The 25,330-nt window shown below is 41.6% G+C and overlaps 1 protein-coding gene across 2 annotated transcripts in view; it reads left to right on the top strand.

The window, feature by feature from the left end:
* DPP6 (dipeptidyl peptidase like 6) overlaps nt 1-25,330 on the top strand; it is a 385,855-nt gene that overhangs the window by 230,501 nt on the left and 130,024 nt on the right. For both annotated transcript variants that reach the window (XM_054171251.1, XM_054171252.1), the window contains exons 3-5: nt 1,318-1,416; nt 18,645-18,739; nt 21,440-21,514. In XM_054171251.1, the coding sequence (XP_054027226.1) occupies nt 1,318-1,416; nt 18,645-18,739; nt 21,440-21,514 (269 nt within the window). The remainder of the gene's footprint in view (nt 1-1,317; nt 1,417-18,644; nt 18,740-21,439; nt 21,515-25,330) is intronic.

Genomic DNA, 25,330 nt, shown 5'->3' with positions numbered 1-25,330 from the left:
GGTGACAGGCATGAGAAGGTATAATTTTGACACAGAAGAAGATGCTAGCTGCAGCAGACTTCAAGTGGTCAAAATTAGGCCTTTGTTTCATTCTGTTGGACCCATGTATGTTTGGTCTTGCTGACGTCCCAGATGTAACACATTTCCTTGTAACAACGGTATATATGTAGAAAGAAATCAGCTCTAGGTTTTCTTTGCATCAGAAATCTCTTGGCAGCCTTTGAATCATGAGAAATGTGGAGAGTACTGTATGAAGGACAGTGGAGTAAAACATACAAGTGGGGTTTTGAGGGGTGCATGGAGTGCTACAGAGTTAGAAAGAATCAGCTACATGCAGAGCACTGTTCAGGAGAAGTTGATCTTGCAGCATCTTAAGCTGGCAGTCTGGTTCTTCAATGTAAAAGCTATCCAGATTTCCATGTTTGCAAATGAAACTGGGTATCTTCACTAAAAAATTGAAACTGGTATGGGAAGTGCAACACCTCAGGATTTAGGGTTGTGTCTCAAAGAATTTTCAAAACTATTTCTGAAGCCAAATGTCTGATTCCCATGGAAAACTTCTATGAATTTCTGAAGTAATCTGTATGAGCATAGCATGGAATGGAATGGAATGGAATGGAATAGAACAGAATAGAATAGGTTGGAAGAGACCTTTGAGATCATTGTGTCCAACCCATCATCCAACACCATCTAATCAACTAAACCATGGCACCAAGCACCCCACCCAGTCTCCTCCTAAACACCTCCAGTGATGGTGACTCCACCACCTCCCCAGGCAGCCCATTCCAATGGCCAATCACTCTCTCTGTGAAGAATTTCTTCCTAACATCCAGTCTAAATCTCCCCTGGTGCAGCTTGAGACTGTGTCCTCTTGTAGACTACCTTTCCAACTGAGGTTCTGCGTGAGAGTTTTAAGGAGATAAAAATATAAGCTATAAAAACTTGGCTGCTTTTAATTATTTTTTTCTTTAATTTAACCAAAGATTCCAAAATAGTCTTGAATAGCTCTAGTGATCTTCAGAATATTCAGCATTATATAGAGCTATGACATCTATAGGGTTGTTTTCATGACTTATAAATGCCTTTTTGATCAGGTTATCTCTGAAAATATATGTAGTTGCACAAATAACCAGGAGGTTCCTGGTTGTGAACCACTCACTGTGTAATGGTAGCAATGGGAAGGGGCTTATGTGTGGCAGAAGGCTTTGTCTGGATTGCTTCTGAATGAGATATGATATGGCACTAGTAACAGCTGCTGTACTTTCAGATGTGTTTCAAAGTTGAAGTAATGACAGTTTGTTTTCAAATGTTTCACAGTTGAAGATAACAGCTTGTCTCAGAAGAAGAAGATAACAGTGGAAGATCTTTTCACCGATGATTTCAAAATTCATGACCCAGAGGCTAAATGGATAACTGGTGAGTGAGGCATGAACATGTCACAGTTCCTTTGCTTTCCTTCCCTGCTCTTTGGGCATCTCTTTTTAATCTCCATCTTTATTCCTTCTGTTCCTTATTTTGCTCCTGAAACTACAGCTTCAAGGAGTGTTTCTGGTTGGGAAGGGACCTCAGGAGACCATCTTGTTCAGCTCCCTGCCCAGTTAAGGACAGCTTGAGCTGGTTGCCCAGAAATTCAGTCCTCAAAATCTTGTTCCTGCTTTCCTTCTGATAAATATGCAAACATCACTGCTCTGGTACTATAATTATTCTATTTTATTTAGGAATCTCAGGTGGGCTCATAGCTAGGCATGGAAAACTACAGCCTTTGCCTGAAGTTCTACCAGCATTCAGTAAGTGCAGTAGCACGTGGATAGAAGTGGCTGGAGCACTGTCAGTCATTGTTTTATCACAAACACAACATCAGATTTATAATCCCCTTCAAAACAATTTTTTCCACCAGAGGGGTGAAGCATTACTAAGCAATAGGCAAGCCATGGGCCAGGAGCAGCTGGCCTGGTGCTTGCACACAAGCTACGTGTTCTTTTTATCCTCTGCTGTGTTACATTTTCTAGTCAAGGGAAAAACCAAATAATACTTGAATTAATGTACTGGTGTGGTTTAACCCCCACCCAGCCACTCACTCACTGTCCCCCGCTTGGGTGGGGTAGAGAATCAGAAGGATAAAAGTGACAAAGCTGCTGTGTTCAGATAAAGACAGTTTATTGGGTGAAACAAAGCTATACAAGCAAAAGGAAAGGGAAAATAAAGAATTAAGTCAGCACTTCCCTTGGGCAGGCAGGTGTTCAGCCCTCTCCAGGAGAGCAGATCTCCATCACATCTAACAGTTCCTTGGGAAGACAAGACACTAACATCCTTCCTCCCTTCTTCCTTCAGCTCTGTAGGCTGAGAATGGTGTCATATAGTATGGGGTATCCCTTTGGTTAGTTGGGGTCAGCTGTCCCAGCTGTGTGCCCTGATAAGTCTTTGTGCCTCCCAGCCTACTTGCTGGTAGGGAGATGTAAGGGGGAGAATAGGCCTTGACTCTGGGTAAGCGCTGCTCAGCAGGAATGAAAACATCCCTGTGTTGTCAACACTGGTTCCAGCACAAATCCAAAACACAACCCCATACCACCTACTATGAAGAAAACCAACTCTATCCCAGCCAAAATCAGCACATGCATGCAGTGTTTGCTGGAGTAGGGCTGTTTTGGGGGAGGCAGATTGCAGCTCTCACTAGAAATTGCTGCAATCTGGACAAACTTTGGTGAAAATGAACTGATGTGTGGTATGCTGTACGTGTAGGTTCCAATCCAGCTCCTGTATTATCACTAAAGTTCCTCATTTTTCTTTTGAATTTAATGATGAACTGAATTAAATTCTTCCTCATGTTTGGCTTTCCTTCTCTACTAGGCCTATTGGGAACAATTTTTATACCTATAATGAAAAGAGAGAAGTGTTAAAGGATAGTGCTGAATTAACATGTTCCCCAGCTGCCCTGAGCACAGCTGTCTCTGACTTCTTCCACCAATTCAGCTACAGAGGAAAGCAATTGCAGATGAAAGCACCTTCACAAGCACATCTGCCGATGGGCAGGAGATCTTTCTCAGGCTGTGTACTCTGGGGGAATGATGCTGCCCATAATCACTCTCTGGGAATAATGATAGTGGAAATATTAGCTGCACTGCACTTCAGAATTGTTTGTCTAGCATCCTTTTTTTAGCACTGATATCCCTAATGGCTCTAATGAAGGAAGAGATGTTTTAGTGAGACCTTTACTGCCATTTTCTTTATTTGCTGGAGTACAAGGGAATGATAATGAGGTAAACTTTGGCATGAACAGAGAATGAAGTTTTTCTGTGGAGCTATGTATAACATCTTCCCTCTGGTAAATATAGCTTTGCATGGATATAAGGCATATTTCCCACAAAACTGCAGTCTTCTGTGAACAAACAGGATTTCCCATGTTTTTTCCAGATACAGTCATATGCTGATGCCTTGTACAATTTTGATAACACTCCAGTCTTGACACATTTTGAACTGCCCTACCCTGCATTCTTCTGCCCATTGCTCAGCATATGGCACCCTGTGCCTTTCTATTAACATCCTCTTTTGAGACCTTCCCTTTACTGCACAACGATAATGATGTTGTCCATATGTTAAGCATGCATACGAGCCCCAATTAGCAGCTCATTTCAAACTGTATATCATAAATGTTGTATTTGGACATTTCCTCATTTGTGTCTCCTCCTCCACGCACCGTCAGGAGTGTCCTGTGCTGGCCTTTCATTAGCCCTCTCGCAGATGGCAGATGGCCCACTCGTTAGTCTGGCTTCTAACTGCTTAGCAGGTCTGCTGTCAGGCTCCACATTGCTTTGTAATTAGGCTTCACAACTACTAGGCTTTTTTCTGTAATCCTTCTCACACAAGATTTTGGTTCAGGTGTCTGAAAAGCTCATGGGGATGCTGCAGTGTTCCTATGATGGTGGACAAAAACCAGGATAAAGAGGGGTGCTGATATTTAGTGCTGAATATTAGTAGTCATCTGAGTTGTCCTGAAAACTACCATTTGCAGTCATTACCTGCCCCAAGAAGTTGGTCAGGTTCTGAGTGCTGTCTCTGTGGTCCCATGGAGCTGCAATCATTCCTATCAGCTGTGAACCTGACCACCCATTAGGGTTCCCTGACCCTTTAGCCAGCAATGTGTGTCCACAGCGCAGAAATCCAGTGACATCCTGGAATGCTTCAAAAAAAGTGTGGCCAGCAGATTGAGAGAGAAGATTCTGCCTCTCTGCTGTGCACTGGACTGTGTCCATCTGTGGGGGACCTCTGCATTAGAAGGGTGAGGACCTGCTCAAGTGAGTCCAGAGGAAGCCTCAGAGATGAATGGGGGCTGGAGGACCTCTCGTATAAAGACAGGCTGAGAACATTGGACTTGTTCCACCTGGTGAAAAGAAGGTTCCAGGGACAGTACTTAAAAGAAAGCTGGGGAGTGACTCTCTACCTGGGAGTATTGTGACAGCATGAGAGGCAATGGGTTCAGACTGAAAGAGGGGAAATTTAGATAAGATATTAGGAAGAAATGCTTCACTATGAGGGTAGTGAGATGCTGGAATAGGCTGCCAGAGAAGCTGTGAATGCCTCCTCCTGGGAAGTGAAATCCAGGTTGCATGGGGCTTTGAGCAGCCCAGTTGAAGGGGTCCCTTCCCATGGCAGTGGGGTAGGACTCAACACAAACCATTCTGAGATTCACACCTCAGGAGCACTTCTCCTTTTTCAGAGGGAGAGAGAAACATGCCTAGTGTCAAAGTAAGCAGTAAAGATTGAATCATACATCCCACTTGCTGAGTCTCATGCTTATCTTTTATGTGCTTAATGGCAAATACATTTTGCCCACATTGAAAGTACTTGGCTGCTGTTGTTAGAAAAACATCATAGCAGCCTATAATATACTGCCCATGGTTATTGTGATTGATTGGATGCAATGTGCTATCATTGCTTACTTCCTGGAGGATGTTTTTCCAACCTTGCTGTTGGCATCTTGCAAGGCAGAGTGTGTGCACAGGTGGCTGTTGACAGGATTTTGGGCTGTGTGTAAGTGACTGGAGACCCCAATCAGGAATGCATCTTCTTTGTGCTAGGCACCAGCCAGACATGGCGAGACAGCCCTTGCAGGGTGGTTTGTGGCTAAATGAGAAGAATAAAGGTTGAAGTTAAGAATACAGTATATTCAAACAGCAAGGAGCACTGAGACACAGGGCACTAAAAGACACATTTTGGGTCATACGAAGTTGGCTGAGAAATCTGACAGTCGAGCCCTGCTCTGCAAGCTCTCCCTGCTTCACCTGCAGCAGTGGCAAAATAGTATTTATTCTTATCTGAAAAGCAATAGTGGCTAAATTAGCAAAAGGCTCTGAGTGACATTTTCAGAATGGCTCAGGCATTTGGAAACCTGCCACTTGCTGAAAGCCAGAACCACCACGTGCCCAGCTTGCGTCTGAGCATTCTAGATAGGCTTTTATCTCAAAAGTCCTTATGAGAAATGCACTAATAACTAACAGCTAAATATAATAGAGTAATACTGAAGCACATGTTTTGTTACATTTTTTACTAATAACATCACAGAAGCTCTAGGCTCTTTTAAAGTCTAGTATTGAATTTAATGACCTAGAACTAATAAGTTTTATTTGCTGTGCTGGAAAAAAAAAAATCATTGTGTAGTAACTGAGGTAATTTATTTCAGTTTACCTTGAGTAATAATGCTCAGTTCAACAATACTTGGACAGCCTACATGCCCCCAAGTCTGTTCTGTGCAGTGCAAATCCATTGTGTGTATTGATAAAAGCATTGATGCATCTCAAATGATGCAGATGTGTGTGGAGTAAATGAATTATTTATCGTTTGCTTTGCATAGATATTAAGAACTTTGTAAGGGCTAATATTTTTCATTGTGGAAAAGGTTTGCCTTAAGATGCTGCTCTGACAGCCCTTAAGACTAAAATTGTCCTGCTAGAGAGCCACAACACGGGTAGCTGGAGTGCAGGCTTCTCTGGGCTGCTTGTCCACAGGCCAAAGAGGCTGACTGCTTCCAAGCAACTGTTTGAATTGTAAGGAAGCAGGAGCCTTTCCTTTGGCAAGGTTTGGCTGTTGGCATGAAAGAAAACTCATCTTTCTGTTTCTAATTGGAGGAACAACGTTGTCTTTTGTGGCTGGCATGGTTTGCAGTCTTGTGCGTGTTTGGACTCTGCATTGGGAAGGAGCTACACCTCCATGCAGGCACTCTAGAACCCAGGTGCTGTCAGATGAGGCTCACATACTTGCCCTAGTTCTTGTCTTCTGTTAAATGAATGTAAGCTAGAAACTGCTCAGAGGTGGTTTTGTTAGTGTAAATCTGATGAAGGCATAAAGAAAATTGGATTAATTTGGTAAAGGTACAAGGTAAAGAGATACCAGGTAATTAATTTCAATATGTTTTCAGTATGTGTTAAGAAGGCTTAAATGAATGGACATGCTGGTCTTAATGGTTCAAAGAAAACTTGTCCTACTCCAGTTCTGGTGTGACAAACCTCATATCCTACCTCATGGCATCTTGTGTCTGCAGTGCTTTTGTGAGTGATCAAACATTCTTGAAACACTTTCTAAGACACACAGCAAGTTACATGGAGCACTACCACAATGAGAAAGAAGAGAGGAGAATGTTAAACCATTTGAGCCTTAATTTTGCTTTCTGGACTCTATCCTTTGTTATCATTTTCAGAGGTTTCTCTGTGTCTGTACTCTGAGAGGACTGAAGAGAAGTTGCCCTGCTTCTGTCTTTCAGCTGCTGGGCAATTGCTGAGATTGAGCAGTGACAGTAACCTCTTGGCTAAAAACAGGAAACCTGGGAACTAATGGCTTTTTAACATACTGTAGTAAGCCATGGAGTAGAGCCTTTCTGCCATGTAGCTGTTTTGTTCATTACTGCTAGAGAGAATGAAGCAATCTGGGTCTTTTAAAAGTGAATACAGTGTGCAGGAGCAAGCTGGGGAAAAGCTCCATCCCTTGGTTTCAGCAGCACCTCGGTGCCTAGCTTCTCTGCAGGGCTGGGGTGCTGGTGGGGCACACATGCTGCTGTCAGACTGAGAACATCATCCTTTGACATGTATGACAACTTCTGAATTTAGAGAAATGTACTTGTGAAAAATACTGCACCCTAGAAAAGCAGAAGTCGTGTTGTAATGGTCAAATAAGTCTCTTCCAACCTTAGTGATACTGTGATACTGTGGTTTGGTTTGTGAGGATTGAAGTCTTGAGGAGGTCAAGATTTTTTTATGTGCTTAACACTATATTTGAGAGCCTCCATGGGTAACCTAATTTTTCCAAAGCCTGATGAGCCATTGCCATGTGTGTCACTGACTGCTGTTGAGCCTCTGAGTCAGATGTATCAAACTATGGTTATAGCTTTTCTCTCAAAGAAACTCAGAAGCAAGGCAGTGTCTCTTGCCCTTATCATGTCTGCTAGTGAAGAGCAGCTTTGGGGAATAGTTAGAAGATAGAACAGGTGCATGAAAATTAAGACCACTTGGAGTTTCTTTGTGTGTCATATTTGTTTGCAGATTTGAGGTAAAAATCCATGGCAGTTAGGTAGAAACTGTCCTCTTTGCTCCTCCCCATCATCATGCTCTATGTCATACAAAGGTGCACAGTGGTGTTCCCGTGCTCTGTATTGTTGGTGGCAATTGCAAAGCTGCTAAATTCAGTGCTGGGTCCTTCCAGCCAGGCAGACACACTGGGACTGCACCCAGTTCACAGTGGGAGAGCCTTTTGATTAAGAAAAAGGGAGAAGAGCAGGAGTGGAAATGGGAAGGAAACGGCATGCTGCCATGGGGAGCAGCTGCATCCATGGGGGACTTTTGAAGAAGCAGCTCACATCTGTGGTGCTTCTGCTGCTGGAAGAAAAGAAACACACAAAGCAGTTCTGCCTACATGCTTAATGATTTGAATCCAGGTAAAAGAGGATTTTTTTGGTTGGGTCTGTGGTTTGTTTTTTTTTCTCATCTGGTTCAAAGTGGTTTGAAATTAAAACCCACTGCTCTTAGAGCCAAAGGAAAAGCACTGGTTTTGCAGGGGTTTAACTGGGAAAGAGATTAGATGTTCTCTCAATGGGTGTTAAAAATCCAGGTGAACAACTAAGAGTACAGTGTGATGCTGATAGATACGCTTCCCTAGTTGATGCCTGCCAAGAGGGTAATGCTGAGATCCTAGCCCCCAGGGAAGGAAGAACTGCTGTGCAATTGCCCTCGATAAGCCTTTAAAAGGATGGCCATAATTACAGCTCAACTGGATGATTTTGTGCTAAAATAAAGTTTGGCTTTCTTTCCTTTGCCTCTTCATGAGAGTATAATGCAGGGGAGAGGAGGGAGAGAAATAAAGCAAGCCATACTCCTGGGTGATGGAACAAGCTGGATTCAGTAGAGCTTGATGGTCTTCTTCCTTGCCCAGGAGGTTAACAGTGTCTCACTATGAAAAGGGTTGCTTTGAGAGGGAGCTACAAATGTATTTCATTCAGATCTATCACCGCTGAGAAAATCTGGTCAGATAGGGAGGGAACTCAGTTTTGAACTGCAGGTGAGCAAGATCAAGAGTAAGGGTTGCGTGAACTTGCTGAAAATTTTCCAACAATCAGGCTAGTGTAAGGATGGAAGAGTTTTGGGAAAGGAGCACCTAGGAGATAAGCACTTCAGGAAAAAAACAGAGGGAAGAAATGAGATGCATAATTTCAGGATATGCTGGGCAAGATGAATATTCAAGGGAGGATTGTAAAGGGTTGATGGAGAAAGCAGAACTCCTGGAGTTTGAGTCTCTTGTTAAGCAGCTGATCCTGATTACATACTGCTGGTGCTTTCAGTAGTGAGTTCCAGAAAGGTTTGTGTCTTTCAGTAAAGTCAATCTTTAGGTACCCTCTATTCTGTAGAAGGCAACTTTAAGAAGAGACTGGATGGGGCACTTAGTGCCAGGGTTTAGTTGATTAGATGGTGTTGGGTGATAGGTTGGACTCGATGATCTCGAAGGTCTTTTCCAACCTGGTCTGGTCTGGTCTATTCTATTCTATTCTATTCTATTCCTATTTTATATTCTATTCCTATTCTATTCTATTCTAACTTGCCTCTTCCCCCACCCACCCCCACATTTTTCACAGTGTCCTGCCCAACTTTGATTCATTCTTGAAGCTTTTTACTAGGTGCAAAGCACATTTTTGTAGCTTTCCCTGATCTTGCCCCCAGCTGCTTGCTAAACATGGACTGCTTACCAAGGACTAATTAGAGCAGTATGTATTCTTCCACTTGATCCTTTGGATGAACATTAAGTAAATATGCATGGAGATACCATAATTTAATGATTTGGAGATAATAAATACTGTATTTCTGGTGATTCAACTTTATATCAGATATTTGTAATTGGAAATTTAGCAGGTAAAGATTTACTTATCTAAGAAAGGTCTCTGGTGAGTGTGGATCTCCTGACTGTATTAAGCTGTTCAACATACAAGAAGCAGTATTATTACTAATTTTTTTTTTCTTTCTGAGAAGAAATAGTATTAAACTTACATAATTCATTAAAAGAACTTTAGAATGAGATAATTATCACTGATCTAGGGAATATAATTAGACTTTAAAATGTAAGTACACAAATCTCACATCAGGGAAAATTCAATTAAGAACAGAAAAGAGCAAAAGTTTGCCCAGTCCAAAATCCTGTTTCCATGGGAGGCAATATGTGTGTGCAGAAGGATGATTGAGAGGGCAGCAGGCTTCACACACTTTTTATGCCAGGGAACTACTGTATTCTCTTGTAATGTTTTTATTTACTAACCCCAAATGTTTTTCTCTCCCAAATCATTTGCCAAGTGTCCTCCAGAGCCTCTTGCATCCACCATGTCCTTCATCAACTAGTTTCACTGGCATAATACCTGTTGCATGATAAACTGCTTCCCCTTGCTTACTTGGGAGCTTGCTCCTATTTGCTTTGCCTGATGGGTGTTCAATCACTACTTGGGATCATTCTTATAATTTATCAAGTGTTTTCCTTCTCTAATATATCATCTTAGAGAGGATGGGAACTGCACACAAAGATTACACTGGTGTATTTTGGTTGGTTTCTCCAATATGTTAAAATTCTTTCCATTTCATGGCACTTTAAGGCAAGTGCACACATCTAATATTAGTTGTTTAACCCCAAAGAAAAGGCAGGAGATTTTGCACTGTGTTAAAATCTATAGGTCCTGGTACCAATTTATACCACACTGAGTGACCACGGCACCATAAAATCCTGTGATATAGATCCCCAGCAGGACCTTCACAGCTTTATGTGAAAGCAGTGCTGGGCCTATAGACATGCTCCTGAGTTTAAAAATGGCTTACTTTGCTGACATCTCTTTCCATTGCCAGTAATGAGGAATAATCTGTGATGGAAAATAAGGTGATTCTGTAAGTGAGCCTGTGACGGAAGTGGCCTTGCATGCTGAGAAAGAGTTCCTGATTGCCAAAGTATGACACCTCTTAAAAGCCACTTCTAGTCTCATACTTAGCAGAAAAAGAACTCAAGGTATTAAGAGTTGAAAGAAGGGAAGAAGGGAAGCAAAATGCAGGGCAAAAGAAGGAAACAACTACCTAGAACATTTGATTGTTGGAGAAGAGAAAGAGCTGAACAAGTGACCAGATTTGTGTATGGCTGGGCAGGGAGTTTGCCTTCTCTACACTGCCAGCTGGGTATGGTGCCAAATTTTCATTTTGTTACTTGACTTATAGTCCCAGCTTCTGGGGATAGGTGACTTACAAATATACTTACTCTGATTCAAAAAGAGAATGGAATACATCTTAGTAAAAGGCCCTTCAAAAGCTAAGCATACTTGAAAGGTAAATGAAAAGAATCCAATGTTTAATCTCATTAGAAAATGCAATTTTTAAATACCAGCTGCCTTTGAAGCCTTGTATCTGATTTTTCAATGCCTAAGCTTTAGAATAAATCACAAAACCAGTTTGAGGGATAATCACTTTGAGTGCTACAGTGAGTTTGGGCCACTCCATCCAAAAGAAATAGATTGCCATAGGAATAGACCTGGTCCAGAAAAGGGTAAAGAACATTACAGAAGCATGGAAATGTGTGATAAAAAGAATTGTCCTGAGTAACAAAGAAATTATGTAAGGATAGAAAATAAGGAAACATATGAAGCAGTAACATTCTTTTCATTGAGTAGAGGCATACTTTGCTTTTAATGTTACTTGCTGAAGGTTGTTAATGCATTGAGAACCTACTGGAAGATACTTTTGAGGGGGAAAAAATGACTAGGATTGAAGAAAGGACCAGGATTGAAGAAAGGATCAGGATTGAAGGAAGGACCAGTCTTTCTTTTGATATAACCATTTGTCAACCATTGCACTTCAACCAGGTGTTTTGCCTCAGCACCTGCCTCAGCCTGTCTGCCCTCTTGCCATCAAAGGACTGCTGATTCATGACCAAGGCAATAAATGATGCTCAATGGGGGTTCATTTATGGAGAAAGGAACAGGGATTACAAGTGAAAGAAGAACTCCCAGAATAATTTCTAGGGTGTGGAATGAGGCTCCCTGCAGGAGCTGGCCTAGTCACTGCAGGCAAACCGATCTGAGATGATAAAGGAAAGGTATTTACTTAGCTGACACTACTTTTTTCATTTCCTCATCAGTTTAAAAACAATGTGACTGTGTGTATAATTGCAAACTGCTCCTCTGACAGCAGTTCCTTTGCAGTTGGGCATGGAGTGGCTCTGTTCTCCTCCAAGTGCCATTCCTTGCCAGGTCTGCTGCCCAGCATCACATCTGATTATTTATTAACAGTCCTTTGCAAGTGTTTCCATTGGCTCTGTAATAGGGTGCCCTCTTGTGACCAGTCCAAACCCAGTAGTCATGCACTTGTAACCCTTATGTGTAGGATGCTGGATTTCATGTCTCAGCCGCCTTGATTTTCAGAAGCCTGAAAACAGGGTGATGGCCATGGCTCTGCCAAACTACTTTTACAGTTCAGTACAGTCATACTTCACCAGGCACATCTGAAATGATGGAATAACATGAAAGGCATAATGAAATATTGCACATAAAGATAATTACAACTTCATCCAACCCTATACACATGGCAAATTTGCTTGCTAATATACAGCTATCTTGTTCAGTTTCTACTGAAGCTTCAGTACTCTGCCCATGATAATAATAAGGGATAAAACCACTTCATGTGTTCTTTCTTTCCATCATAGCTGCTAACAAGTGTGATTTGGTTGGGGGCAAAAGAAAGAGGCAAGGAAATACACAGAGGAATTAAGGAAGCAAGCCATGAGGTCACACTTTAATGAAAATTTATTCATGCCTTCCTTTTTTCCTCAGTGTCAAATGGATTATTACATTTATCTGTAACACTCTGGGTTACGCACTCCTCTGTGTGAAGCTGTACTAAATGAGGCAGATAAGACCAGGTGCATTTGGCAGAGAAGAGAGAGGTTGCTGAGTGATGCTTCACTGGCCTGGGGAACAACCAAGGAGTGCTTGGAGTAAATGTACCTGCACGGAGCAGGCAGGGTGGAGACAGCCAAGCAGGAAGGGTAGCTTGGGCTCTCACAAGCTATCAACTACTATGGCAAAAGCCCTGGAGGTTTTATTCTTAAAAAAGATAGATCTGTGCCACTGTGTGTTTGGAGCTCTGAATCCTGCACCGGTCCCATTGAGAAGCTGGGATAAACTACCTGTTGTCTGCACTTTGTTTTTCTGTTCAGCCACATGGTGAGACCATGAAAAATATGTGGGGTGTGGATAAAGACATCAAGAAACATTTCCTGGGGAATTTGTTGTTTGGGGTTAAATTGCTTTTGGCCTGTGCTGAATGTAGGAAGTTCCTGGCAGAGAATCCAAGGGATAACTGTAATCTGGTATCTCTGGCTGTCCAGACCTGTGTAATCTGATGGTCATCTGCACTTCTCCTGGTGCAGCATCTAGGGTTTGGAGAGCACATGGCAAGAGCACAACTGAATAGGAAAAGAGGATGGCAGAGAATTTTTGAGGAAGATTTCTCAGCTCTGCAGCAGGCCAAAGTCAACTCAGCATGCTGCAAAGTCCCCAGCTGCTGTCAGTCACTACAGAGAGATAAACTGAGGGCAGTGAGCAACAGCACCTATGTTTTTACTTCTGTTGTTAAGAATTTGCAGGAATTTTGTAATTGGAATGATTCATCCTGACTGGAGTCAAAATGGATTTTCTACAGAGGATTTCTCATTCATTTTTTTCCTAATTGCAGAGTCTCTTTTTTCCCCTCTCCTGCCACGCGTTATAAAAGCAGGCAGAAGCAGGGAAGAGGATTGTTTGAAGTTGAAACAAGTTCTCTGTTTCTCACATAGGCTTCAGCTTTTCATGCCTGTGCCACTGCACCATGATCTGAGCCTACAGAGTTCCCAATTGGGGCACTTTGAAGTGGAGTTCAGTCTCACAAATGAGAGGCAGCAGTAGAATTGTACCTGGTATCAAATTTGGGACTGAAATTTCAAAGGTGTGCTCTGCCTTGGATTTCAGGCTTGATGCTGAGGTTGGCTCTCAATGAGATTGAATAAGGTTTTTCTGGGGCTTTTTTGAGTTTGAATCTTGAAAGATTTAGGATTAGACATAAAGGGGAAACAGATTGACATTACTGATTTTTATAGTTTTAAGTTTTCCCAGGATTCAGCTTTCTTCAAGCTTTTGACAAGTTAACTTAGAAGCCTGCTAGAGATGCATACTGATGTGGGAATTTTCCTGAGCTATAATTGTTTTGTTTTACTGGTACTACTGTAAAATTGATGCACCAAGTGCAACTACATTGAGGTGATGAGCAATTAAAACCACTTCTTGCATAATAAAGCACATTCTATCATGTTGGATTTAATATACCAACGTAATGTGTTGTACAGCATTTAGCTAAATTACAGTAAATCACCTATTTAAAGAAGTTTTCCTTCTGAGCTTCTCATGTGAAAAAAAAATACGCTGCAAACAGTAAATGATAATGACCCATAATGCCAGAAAGATAAAAATGGGATTTCAGTTGTCTCCTGGAATTAAAGGCTGTAGTGATGTTGTTAAAGGCAAGCTGTTCTCTGTCCCCTGTTGCTCCCTCACTTCAGCATCACAAAATATAAGAGACTCCTATGTATTTCTGCACTGAAGAGTAGCAGTGCTCAAGAAATAGGACTTGCTGGTGAGGACAGGTGGCTTTAAGACAAAAAGCAGGGTGGTATCAGGAGGCTGTGATAAGCTCCAGGTCCAAAGGTCTACAGGAGCCATCCATAAGGATCAGCTCTCGTTGAGAAGCCCACCTAAGGTACACACTCACTCCTTTCCCCACCTCTGGTCTCCATCCACTGTGTTAGGGCTCACCTTCAGAAAACTTGTTGTGACGGTAAACAAGCCGATTTGGTTGGAATTCAAAATTCAGGAGGCTCACCCTCCTGTATTTTTCCAAGTGAATAAAATTGTACTATGTGCTGCTATGAGTCTGGAAACACCAACTCTGAAAAACCATCTGTCCTACCGCTGCAGTCTGCCTGCCCTTTATCTTGGGTAAGTGCTAACCAGTTGTGTTTGATCGATAACTGCTTGGGAGAACTCCAAGAAACCCTTGGCTGGTTCAGATGCTGCTGTTGCTTCAGCAAAGGGGTCTCAGCCTGATTCCTTAAGGGTTTCTAACCTCACTGCAAAGCCCATCAGGTGCAAACTGCCTGTCAGATGCTGTGAGTCACACCCAAGGTCATGTCTATCAAGGACCTTCCTACTGCAGCAGGAATGAGAAATAACAGCACAGTGCCCATTCCTCTGCCATTTGCTGTGCCAGTGCACAGCTCCATCCCAGCAGCACACGTGGCCAGGTGCAATGTGACCTCAGTTCCTTGGGAGCTATGCAGGCTCTCTCCCATGGGGTGTGCTACCGTCTGCTCTCTTGACACAGTATAATTTGTTTTCCAGCCTTGCTGATCATTCTGGTACCTGGGGGCTCATTTATTTGATATATTTCAGAACAACTTCAGGACTTAAATTTCCTGTATTCACCAATCTCTCTTAATCTTAGGGATTGAGAATGATAATTCCCCTGATGCTGACTTTCATCAGACTCAGACTCATTCAATTATCTTTCACGTCTCTTGGTCTGAAACTACAGAACTTGAGAAGTTGCCTTTTCCTCTAAGTCTATGGTGCTAAATGACTGGAGCTGTACTAACAGTTGTGATATTTCCTCCTGCTTTTCACTGACTCTTACTGCTGACTTGCTGCATGTGAATTTTTCATTAATCAGTTGCTAAAGTGATAGAAAATTGCCATTTCGTTTTAAGTTTTTATGGGGTTTTTTTATAGATGGAATTAAATTATTTCCCCTCTTTATCAGATAGTTCTGTTTTCTGCTTTCTGTAGTCTCTGACAAATAATGAAAATTCTTCTCAAAAGCATGCAGATCTTGCTATCATCTCATACACCAGTCTGTCACCTCTGATATTGTGTACTCGCATCAGAGAAGCTGTACAGCCATAAATTCACAAGCCCTGATGCTAATGCAGATCTGTGTTCCTGTAGCTTGCTGTAATTCCTTCAGCTTCGTCATACTGCCAGCACTCAAACTTATTCCTTTTAGAAGTAAAATTGTCCCAGATGTTCTTGTCCACTGTAATGAGCTTTTTAGTCTGGTGCCCAGTCTGACACGCAGCAAAGTGAAAAGAAGCAATATTGGCTCAGGCAAGTGTTCCAGTGGCCCAGTGTTGAGTCTGCAACCATAGCAATAGTTGATGCAATGCTGGATATGAGCCTGACCTCTTTTAGTGGTCCATAATGAAGCAGCCCTGCATTGGGAATGATAGATGGCATATCCTGCCTACTTCCTTTAGCATCTTTCAGTGTATCAGTTGCCCATGCATTTTTGTACTCCCTTGGTTTATAGCTGGCAAACAATCTGTGCTGCCTGGTTCTCTCGATCCAGTGTTTTGTAGTATGGCATCCGGCTGCATGTTGAGCTGATGACTTGGAGTTCCTAAATGGTGCCAGTGGCAGGCTCATGGTCTCTCTTCTGGAGCACCAGTGGGCATGTTTACAGAGACCTTGTGCATTTTCTGATGGCAGAACCTTGGGAAGGGGTGGCCAGATTGCAAGCCTGAAAATGCAAACCCTGTGTTAGAGTTATACTGCATAATGCATTCTTTTCTTCAGAAATGCTATCATTTTGTCTAGTTTCACCCTAAACAAAGGGACCAGAGAGCAGAACTGCCAGGCTAGGCAAACCCATGTTTGCTGTCCCTGGCAAGGGCTCAGCAAGTGCAAGGAACATGAAGTTCCTGTCATTGGAGCTGTTTTTTCTGTGTGTGTATTTCCTGTCTGAATTTAAGAAAAATATGTATAAAGAAGCTGGGAGACTCTGACACAACAAATACATCATTGGTCTTGGGTTCTCTGATTTCACCCATCCTGCTTATCAGACTTTTAACAATCTCTGCCAAGGTTTCCTCATTCCTCTGTGCTGACTCTGTAGAGCAGTAAAGCAGCCCCACAATTTCAAGTAATCAGTGCATTTTGTTTTCAGTCACTTTTCTAAGTGTGGCTACATACCTGTGTCTACACTCACAGGCACATAATATATTCTACTGACCAGACAATTTCCTGGAAGTTGAAAGTGGGGGAAGAGTTGGAGAGTGAACTCTGCTCTTGAAGAAATGGAATAAATGGCTTTGTGCCTGAAAGTTGCCATTTTCAGCATCATTTACACCGAACACCGGCCCCAAAGAAAGGCAGGTATAAAAAATGTGATGCAGTGATGACCTTTATCAGCTGTGGTAACAACTATAAATCAGGCTGCAAATTCTCATCAGCTTGCTGGACAGAATTCATTACAGACAGAGGCTGCTGCATTGCTTTTTGTCTCTGATTGAGGTATGTCCCACTTAAATAAATACTTTTGCACTGGAACAAATCATACCCTTCAAAACAGGAATCCAGGAATATTATTCATTGATTCTTTTGAGGACTAAGATAATATGGCTTACAGACCAGCTAAACCTCACAGTGTTTTGCTTGGAATATAATGGAGATCAATCTGTTCTTTTCATAAGCAGACCAATTTTCTGTTCATTAATTCAGAAGCTGTGTTGATGGCTTGCATTGAATATAACAGCAAGATTTACAGCCCTAACAAATCAGCACTGCTTCGTTTATTCTTCCTTATTCACACCAGAAACGTGTGCAGCAGATTAGCACCTGATTTTAAACTTTGTTACACTTTAGCAAATAACAGGGAAGCCTTTCCTCTCCTCTGTCCAACTATGGAGCAGCTTATATGTAATCATCTTTAGGTTTCATGGTTTGTTAAAATGTTATGTTTTTTTTCTCGAGCATAGGGAGCAATAAAAGCTTAGTAGCAATGTCATTATGGGCAGTAATGCAACTTCCATCAATTCATGCAGTGCTCAGGAAACAGCTACCAGATATTAACAGTCCCACAGGCTCATTAGATTAATAAGCTACTTTACCTCTGTACTGAACTTTGAGCTGAGTTTCATTGCTAGTTCTCTTCTGTAATTAGGAGGTACCTTGAGAGGCTTAAAATCATCCAAATGCCGTCCTGGCCATACTTTGAATGTGATTTTTTTTCTGTCTAGAATTTAGTATGCCATTTAGAATAGAATAGAATTAACCAGGTTGGAAAAGACCTTTGAGATCATCGAGTCCAACCTATCACCCAACACTATCTAACCAACTAAACCATGGCACCAAGCACCCCATCCAGTCTCTTCCTAAACACCTCCAGTGATGGTGACTCCACCACCTCCCTGGGCAGCCCATTCCAATGGCCAGTCATTGGAATGGGCTGCCCAGGGAGGTGGTGGGATTGATGTACATGGAGGTGTTTAAGAAAAGACTGGATGAGGCACTTAGTGCCATGGTCTAGTTGATTAGTTAGGGTTAGGTAATTGGTTGGGCTTGATGATCTTGGAGGTCTCTTCTGACCTGGTTGATTCTGTGACAATTAAAAGATTCTTTGAGAACTTTGCTTGTGATTCTGAAGGGCTGCTGCTGTGATTTGGAACTGAGAATCTTAAGTTCTTAAAGTTATAGCATGGTTTGGGTTGGAATGCACCTTAAAGATCATTTAGTTCCACTACCCCACCCTGCCATGGGCAGGGACACCTTCCTCTAGACCAGGTTGCTGAAAGCCCCATCCAGCTTGGCCTTGTGCACTTTCAGGAAGAGGGCATCCACAACTTCTCTGGGGCAACCTGCTCTATTTATTTGGAGAGGATCATCTGCATTGCAGCAACAGTTTGGCCTCACAGACTCTGATTCATCCCAGTCTCAGAGATGATTTTTTTTTCTTTCTACACTTGCATGTAAAACATAAGGAAAGTTTTCTTTTGACCTTGTAGGGGTTTTTTATGCTAACAATGTAGCAAGCTGACTGTGTACATTCAAGCAGTCACCCTTTTGCATTCAGCTCTGGATAAGTGGCAGAACAAATGTGACACATGCCAATCATGTTGTTTCACGACTACCCTGGAAGTTACTTTAGCATCACAACAATGGCTGCATTGAAAATAAATAAGTAACTCTGTGTTCTTTAGAGAGAAGTTCCCCCCAGTACTAGGTTCTAACCAAAGAGCCAATTTCATATTTCTTTAATGTTCTTTTCTTTCCCTCCTTGCAGATAAAGAGTTCATCTATAGAAACCGGAACGGCACAGTAATCCTGAGGAATGTTGAAACTAATAATTCGACAATATTAATAGAAAACAAAAAAATTGTAAGTATTTTCTATGGGGAGGAGCAGAATTTCATAGTTCTCTTGCAGCTGCATCAGTAAAGCAGAAAATGACCCGAGTTGCAACGCTGTGTGTTGTCAAGGTGAAGTGATACAGTGCAAATACTATGGGCTGTTCAATAACTGATAATGTGAAATTGAACTCCAGCTTTTGTCATTATTCTGCAGGCTCAGTGTCTTTCATGCTACAGGATAGTATCATATAGATAGCTGCAGCTAGCCTTGCATATCATATCTAATTGAAAGAGGCATCATTCTCTTTGCATGCTCAATAAAAAAGAAAACTGACATAACTTTCTTTCTCTTGGAAGCTTTCCCCACATTCCTCCATGCAAATACTAGTTTGTGCTGATTTTTCTCACCGAAGGGTTGAAATGTAGTTTCAGTATTGTTAATGAATAGTGTTGATGAATGGAAGAGGATTAGGTTATGAGAGGAAACCCTAAGAAATTATTGGGAAAATAAGTTAGTAGGTGGCTATTAAAATCAATGAAAAGAAATTAAATTCACAGCTGATACAGAGTATTATTTATAAGGAAAGTGTTTTGCAGCGTTGTTTTTTTTTCTTTGTAGTACATGGAGCTGGTGTTACAGAGGCTAGTAGATTAAATGTCAGAGTGTTTTCAGTATTTCCTGTAAGAAGTTAATTTTCCAAAGCAAAATACACTTAGGTTTGTTCCAACAATGAGATATAAATCATGTCATCCTGATACGATTGTCACTTATGCATTGCCTGCCTAAGATTTTGATTAACTTGAGGTGGTTTTATTGTACTGTATCATTGCAACACTATGAAAGCAGAGGATGGCTAGCAGACTTATATTAATGACTCAAGATCTGCAGAAAACAGCTTTAGAAACTCAAAGGTAAATGTAAATCTATAAGAAAATAATGAAACCACATTCCAGGCTGATTTTATGTTACAGTATATGACTCACACAAAGCATAAGTGTTGTATTAATTCTTTGTTAATGAGACAAAGAATTTATCACTGAATTATTGTGGCAGGACCCTACCTTAAACTTAAGATGCTGCCAATTAACTTTCAACCTTTGCTACGCCACATAAGCAATCCTCTTTTACTAGAACCTAACACCGTTCCTTACAGTTCTGCTAAGGGTCAAGGAATGGGTTAGCTTCCTTTAAAATCCAGGTCTGTTGAAGTCAAACTTCTTCTATTTGGCCTCTGTTTATTCCTCTGTTTTTTTTATTTTTGCCATTTGTAAGAAAATCAATGTTACAGAGTAATCCTACTTTTTAAATGCCATGGCCTCCCTCCTGCCTGTCCTACCCTTGCTTCTTTGCCCTCTCAGTAAATAAATCTGCAGAACATCACCTCTACATTAATCCAAAAGGTCCTGATGCAAAGAGCCCCTGTCACATCTCATCCAGCCATGTTTTCTTTGTTCTTTTCTTTCCTAGCCCAGGGTCAGAAAAACTTTTGCTAACTTGGCATGTTTTCCTTTCTTCATGTTATTAATATAGCATAACATAAAATCTGTCTCCTTGCTGACACTGCTGGCTCTCATACTCCCCTGGTACCCTCCATTCTGATCCATGCTGGCCCATCAGCTCATTAGGTTGCCCAGAGAGATGGTAGATGCCCCATCCCTGGAAGTTTTCAGGGTCAGGTTGGACAGAGCTCTGAGCAGCCTCATCTAGTTAAAGATGTCCCTGCTCACTGGAGAGGGATGGGACTGGCTGACCTTTAAAGGTCCCTTCCAGCATGAACCATTACATGATGCTGCGATCAGTCACCTCTGCCTGCAGCTGTCCCCTGGTTTCTCCAGGCACCACCTCCAGCTTTGCTAGCCTTGGGGAGGACTCTCACAGAGGGATGCTGTGCATTTTCCTGCAGCCCAATTTTGCCCTTCCATTTTGCTTCCTGAGAACCTCTCAAGGACTTGCATCTAATTTCTTAGGTGAGATTTAAAAGGCAATGGATGAGTGACACATAAGTGGCACCTCTCTTTGACCTTGTTGCCATGTGTGCCAGCAATGTATTATGCTGAAACACACTGGAAAGATGAAATGTCTGCACTATCCAAATGATAAGTGGAGCAGGGAAAAGGTAACTCCTGACACACCTGAGTTCCTTTGGCGTCTCTTCTTGTTTGTAAGACTTGCAGTGCAGCTTTTTTACAGGACCCAGGCAAGGTGCATCTGGAAAAGTATATCACCATAGCAACTCAAAGACTTTTTTTTTTTAATTGGGGAAAATGAGTTAGTTTTCCTCAGTGTTGTCTTAATTGGGAGAAGCGGTGGTGTCTCATTACACTAATTTGCTGCCACAGGTATTTACTGTTTGCTAACTCCTGCACTTAGTCCAGTGGCTGCAGGAAATGAGAAGGAATTAATAATATTGCATTTATCAGAGCTTTTTACTGCCTGCTACCCACAGCTGCCCCACCAGCATTTGTATAGTAAGTTTGTAAGGAAAATTCTGCTTTTTGGGGGATAGATGCCTGCTCTGAGTCACAATGCAGTTAAGCTTTCTCTAATGGGATCATGTTAAGCGCCTACAAAACATTTCTGTGTTTTGAAAAGAGATGTGACAGATCATTTTTCAAGACACCTAGTCTGCTAGCATTCTTCATCATTAAAAGGATGTTCCTAACAATTGGTTCTAGGTGTCATTGTCTTGAAAAGCAAAAACTCTTTATTTTAATGTTTGTTTTCTAGGTCTCCTTAAAGGCTGTTCGATATGAAGTGTCACCTGACCGGGAATATGCCCTTTTTGCCTTTAATGTTGAACCTGTAAGTACATCGATTTGATTTCACAATACACAGCCAGTGGCAAGCTTCCCCCACCCCCAGCCCCTTCCATGCCAGTAAGATGATATTTTACATTAATTGCTTCCTATGAAACAAAGACAGAAAGCTCTCACTTAGATATTCTGAGAGCATGTCATGCTGCCATCTAGGAGAGGAGAAAGGTATAAATTACACCATAGAAGAAACACTGTCATTGCCAACATTTTATGGTCTTTGGGAGGGGGAGTGTAAGGATATGTCTTTGCTACAAGGATTTCTATTCCTCTTCTCTGATTTCTTTCTTCTTCTATTTTTTTCTTCCTTGGTGCCTTTTTCAGTCACACTATAAATTTCTTCCCCGGCACAAAAAGCAACTGTCAGTGTCTCCCACATCTGAAATAATGCATTAATTATGGTGCCACCGTTCCCAGTGCTGCAGTTAGAGCTGAGCTATCACTTTCATTATAAATCCTTTTCTTCAGAGGATTAGGTATATATCATTCGTTAGAAATTGCTGTTGGGTTACTACTAAGGTTTAGATTAGGGCAAATTTTCAACCAAACTTCAAGAGAGAAAAGTGTAATGAGTCATTTTTTAAATGATGACTGAAGGATCAAACATGTGGGAAGCAGCTCTTTAGCATGAAGAGCAGAGTAGAATAGAAATGGGATGGGATGGAATGGAATGGAATGGAATGGAATGGAATGGAATGGAATGGAATGGAATGGAATTAACCAGGTTGGAATGTTTCTTTTCTTTCTCAATTCTACTAGTATATGACCCAAAATGTTTGAAGGATAGCTGTGCTGTACTACTTGGGTAAACTATAAGCCCTATACATTTTGTTTCCATTATCTAGAATTGCCCTAATTCTTCAAAACAAAAATAATGCATTCACCAGTGACTGCAATTCTTCTTCCACAAGATAAATCTAGTTTCAGCTGCTAGCCGAAGGAAATTTGTTGGTCCCTTTGGTAGGAGAGGTTGTGACTCTGTTGCTTGTCTTATTTCTCTGCTGTCATCTTTGGAGTTATTCCTGACTCACATGGTATAAAAGTCAGGAGAACCACACCTGGTGTTAGAAAAAGGTCGGATAAAACTGTATCAGAAACTTTGGGGGTTATCCTAAAGACATTTTAGCTTGGGTGCAACTTCAGTTACCCAAAGCTTTGGAAAGCTCTAGACAGGGATGAGTGTGGAAGTGTTAAGTTAAATCTGAATGTGGGGAAGGCAGCTTAATGGCCATTGAGCAATCAGTGCCTTTGCCTAAGAGCCTCCCTATCTTGTGGGCTAGAGATGTTTTGTAAAATTCAGTTCTTTTAGTGGATGTTAGCCTTTGACTGTGGAAGCTCTGTGCTGACACTGCTCGTGTGCGTTGTGCAAGCTAGAAGAGCCCTGAGGAGAGGAGGCTTCTTCAGATCCTCTGAGATGGAGAGAAAAATGTCTGTTAGGACAAAAAGTAGAATGAGAGAAAATATTTAATTCCTAAAATGCAGTCGTAAGAAATTCACTCTCAACTTTTACTCACCAAAACAACTGTACACTTGGAAGGTCTGCAAGATGCAAAGTTATGGAGTCTTTGCAAACCACATTTTGTGTTCAGCCTGCAGAAGAATGCTCCAGGTAGGAAATGGAGGAGGAGGTTGGAAAGGCATGGACTGGGTGTGCTTCCTCTGCATCCTCCTCTCTGCATTGAACTGCTTGCTGAGCTGCGGCTTTGAAGCAAAACCTTTGAGTTTGTGATGCTTAAGATGCCTGGCTGGAGAAGAGAAAGTAGCACATGGTCAAGTGCTCTCTTCTTCATACCATGTCTTCTGCTAGAAAGGGAAACCCAAGATGACAAGCTAGAGGCATGCCCTTCGGGATGTGAAATATATTCAGTGCAAGAGAGCACTGGAAATTTTTCAAGTGTTCATCTAGGAGCTTATGGTAGGAAGAATTCAAGACATAGTCTTCTGAAACAAAACAAAACAAATACTCTTCAATGCATACAAAGGATACAAAGATTATATGTGTATACCAACATCAGAACAAGAGGACACAGTCTCAAGCTCTGCCAGGGGAGATTTAGGCTGGATGGTAGGAAGAAGTTCTTCATAGAAAGCATGACTGGCCCTTGCAATGGGCTGCCCAGGGAGGTGGTGGAGTCAGCATCACTGGAAGTGTTTAGGAAGAGACTAAATGGGGTGCCTGGTGCCATGGTTTAGTTGATTAGGTGGTGTTGGATGATAGGTTGGACTCGATGATCTCAAAGGGCTTTTCCAACCTGGTTTATTCTATTCTAAATATATATGTATATACACAAAAGTGTACTTATAGAGGGGTAGCAAGATCCACTCTTAAGTATTGCATCCATAAACCATGGCAGGTGGCTGTTCAGTTGTTGAAGTTGCAATAATGATTAAATTAACTTACTCGGCTTGCTTCTCACTTGGTATGCAGACTGTGGCTGCAAATGATTGTGTGTGTGTGTGTGTTGACTTTTCACTTTTTCTGCACTTCAAACTGTATTCTTGGACAAAATTCAAATGCTGCTGTTTTCTGCCACACAAGTAATTGATTAGCAAAGCCTTGGGCAGTTGTCCTTGTTGCAAAGTCAAAAGGAAATTTCAGGAAATGTATTCTTGAAGGACGTTTGTTTAAAGTTAAATTCTCCAAATAGTCTCTTGAAACTTCTTAAAACTATGATGTAGTTACAGGCATTAGAAAGTGTTATTTTGGTGGTTTTTTCCCCCATTTAAATGTGTGCCATACTGCCTTTTGTCTCTGAGTAGATGTTTACATCATTTCTTTTATCACCATGCAATTGTGCTGCCTTTACATACGTGTACAATATCTTACTAGACGTCATACGGAGTCATCGTTTGTCTGAATTTTAATAGGAATGGATTCAGCCTTTCATTGTAACACCAGCTAGGAATAAAAATGAAAAACAGAAAAGCATAGTGTGCCACTCCAGTGAAGTGAAATATTTTAAAGATGATGCTGCAAAGTCATTTCCTGCCAGCAGTAGGTTTCTTCTAAGATTTTTCTATTGATTTGCACAGAAGCATTTGTGCTCAGCGTTGCTCTGGGTAATGGCACTGACACCCACATTGGAATAACACAGCCCTGAACTGGCAGACACCTATTTTGCAAAGATATTGAGGCAACTAATGTGTGTTTTCCTGTTGTATCACTTCATCATCCTAAAGGGTGATGAATTAAAGCATGTTCCTTAAAATACATTTCTCCCAGGAAGCTTGGCAAGGCAGTTGTGAGACTGACGTGGGTACATTGTGGCTAGCCGGGCTGTCAGCTTTCATTTTAAATGCTTTTTTTGCAGTGCTTATATTTACAGAAGTTTAATCTTTCAGGCAGCAATATTCTGGGTAAGCCTTGTGCTAATAGGGAGCTTTTCTAACCTTGAACATAGAAGGTTTGTTCTTTTTCTGGAAAGGTCATAGAGAAGGTGCCAGGCTTCTTTGTCTTTAAAATACTCTTGCAATTTTTCTGTTGTTTATTTGGGTTTTTGTTTCTTTGCACTAGAGCAAGGTCCTACCTGAGGCTGAAAGCACAAGGTGAAATTCTGGGGAAGCACTGGGGATTTCAAATCATCCTTCCACAAAAACAAGTCTGTGGGGCTCCAACTCTAGAGTTCAGTAACTTAAAAACACATAGGCAAGTCGGAGGTTAGCCACAGCACCTCTGCAGAAAGGGTATGTAGGGTCAAGGCTGTCTCTGGTAGTGTCAAACCAAAGCCACTCTTGTCCATCACGTGGCTCCATGAGCACTGCTAGACAAGATTTGTGCTCCCTGCATGCCTCCTAGGAGTACACA

This window comes from Dryobates pubescens, chromosome 21 (assembly GCF_014839835.1).
Source record: "Dryobates pubescens isolate bDryPub1 chromosome 21, bDryPub1.pri, whole genome shotgun sequence".
Classification (NCBI taxonomy): Eukaryota; Metazoa; Chordata; class Aves; order Piciformes; family Picidae; genus Dryobates; species Dryobates pubescens.
This window is presented reverse-complemented; position numbering and strand designations above follow the sequence as displayed.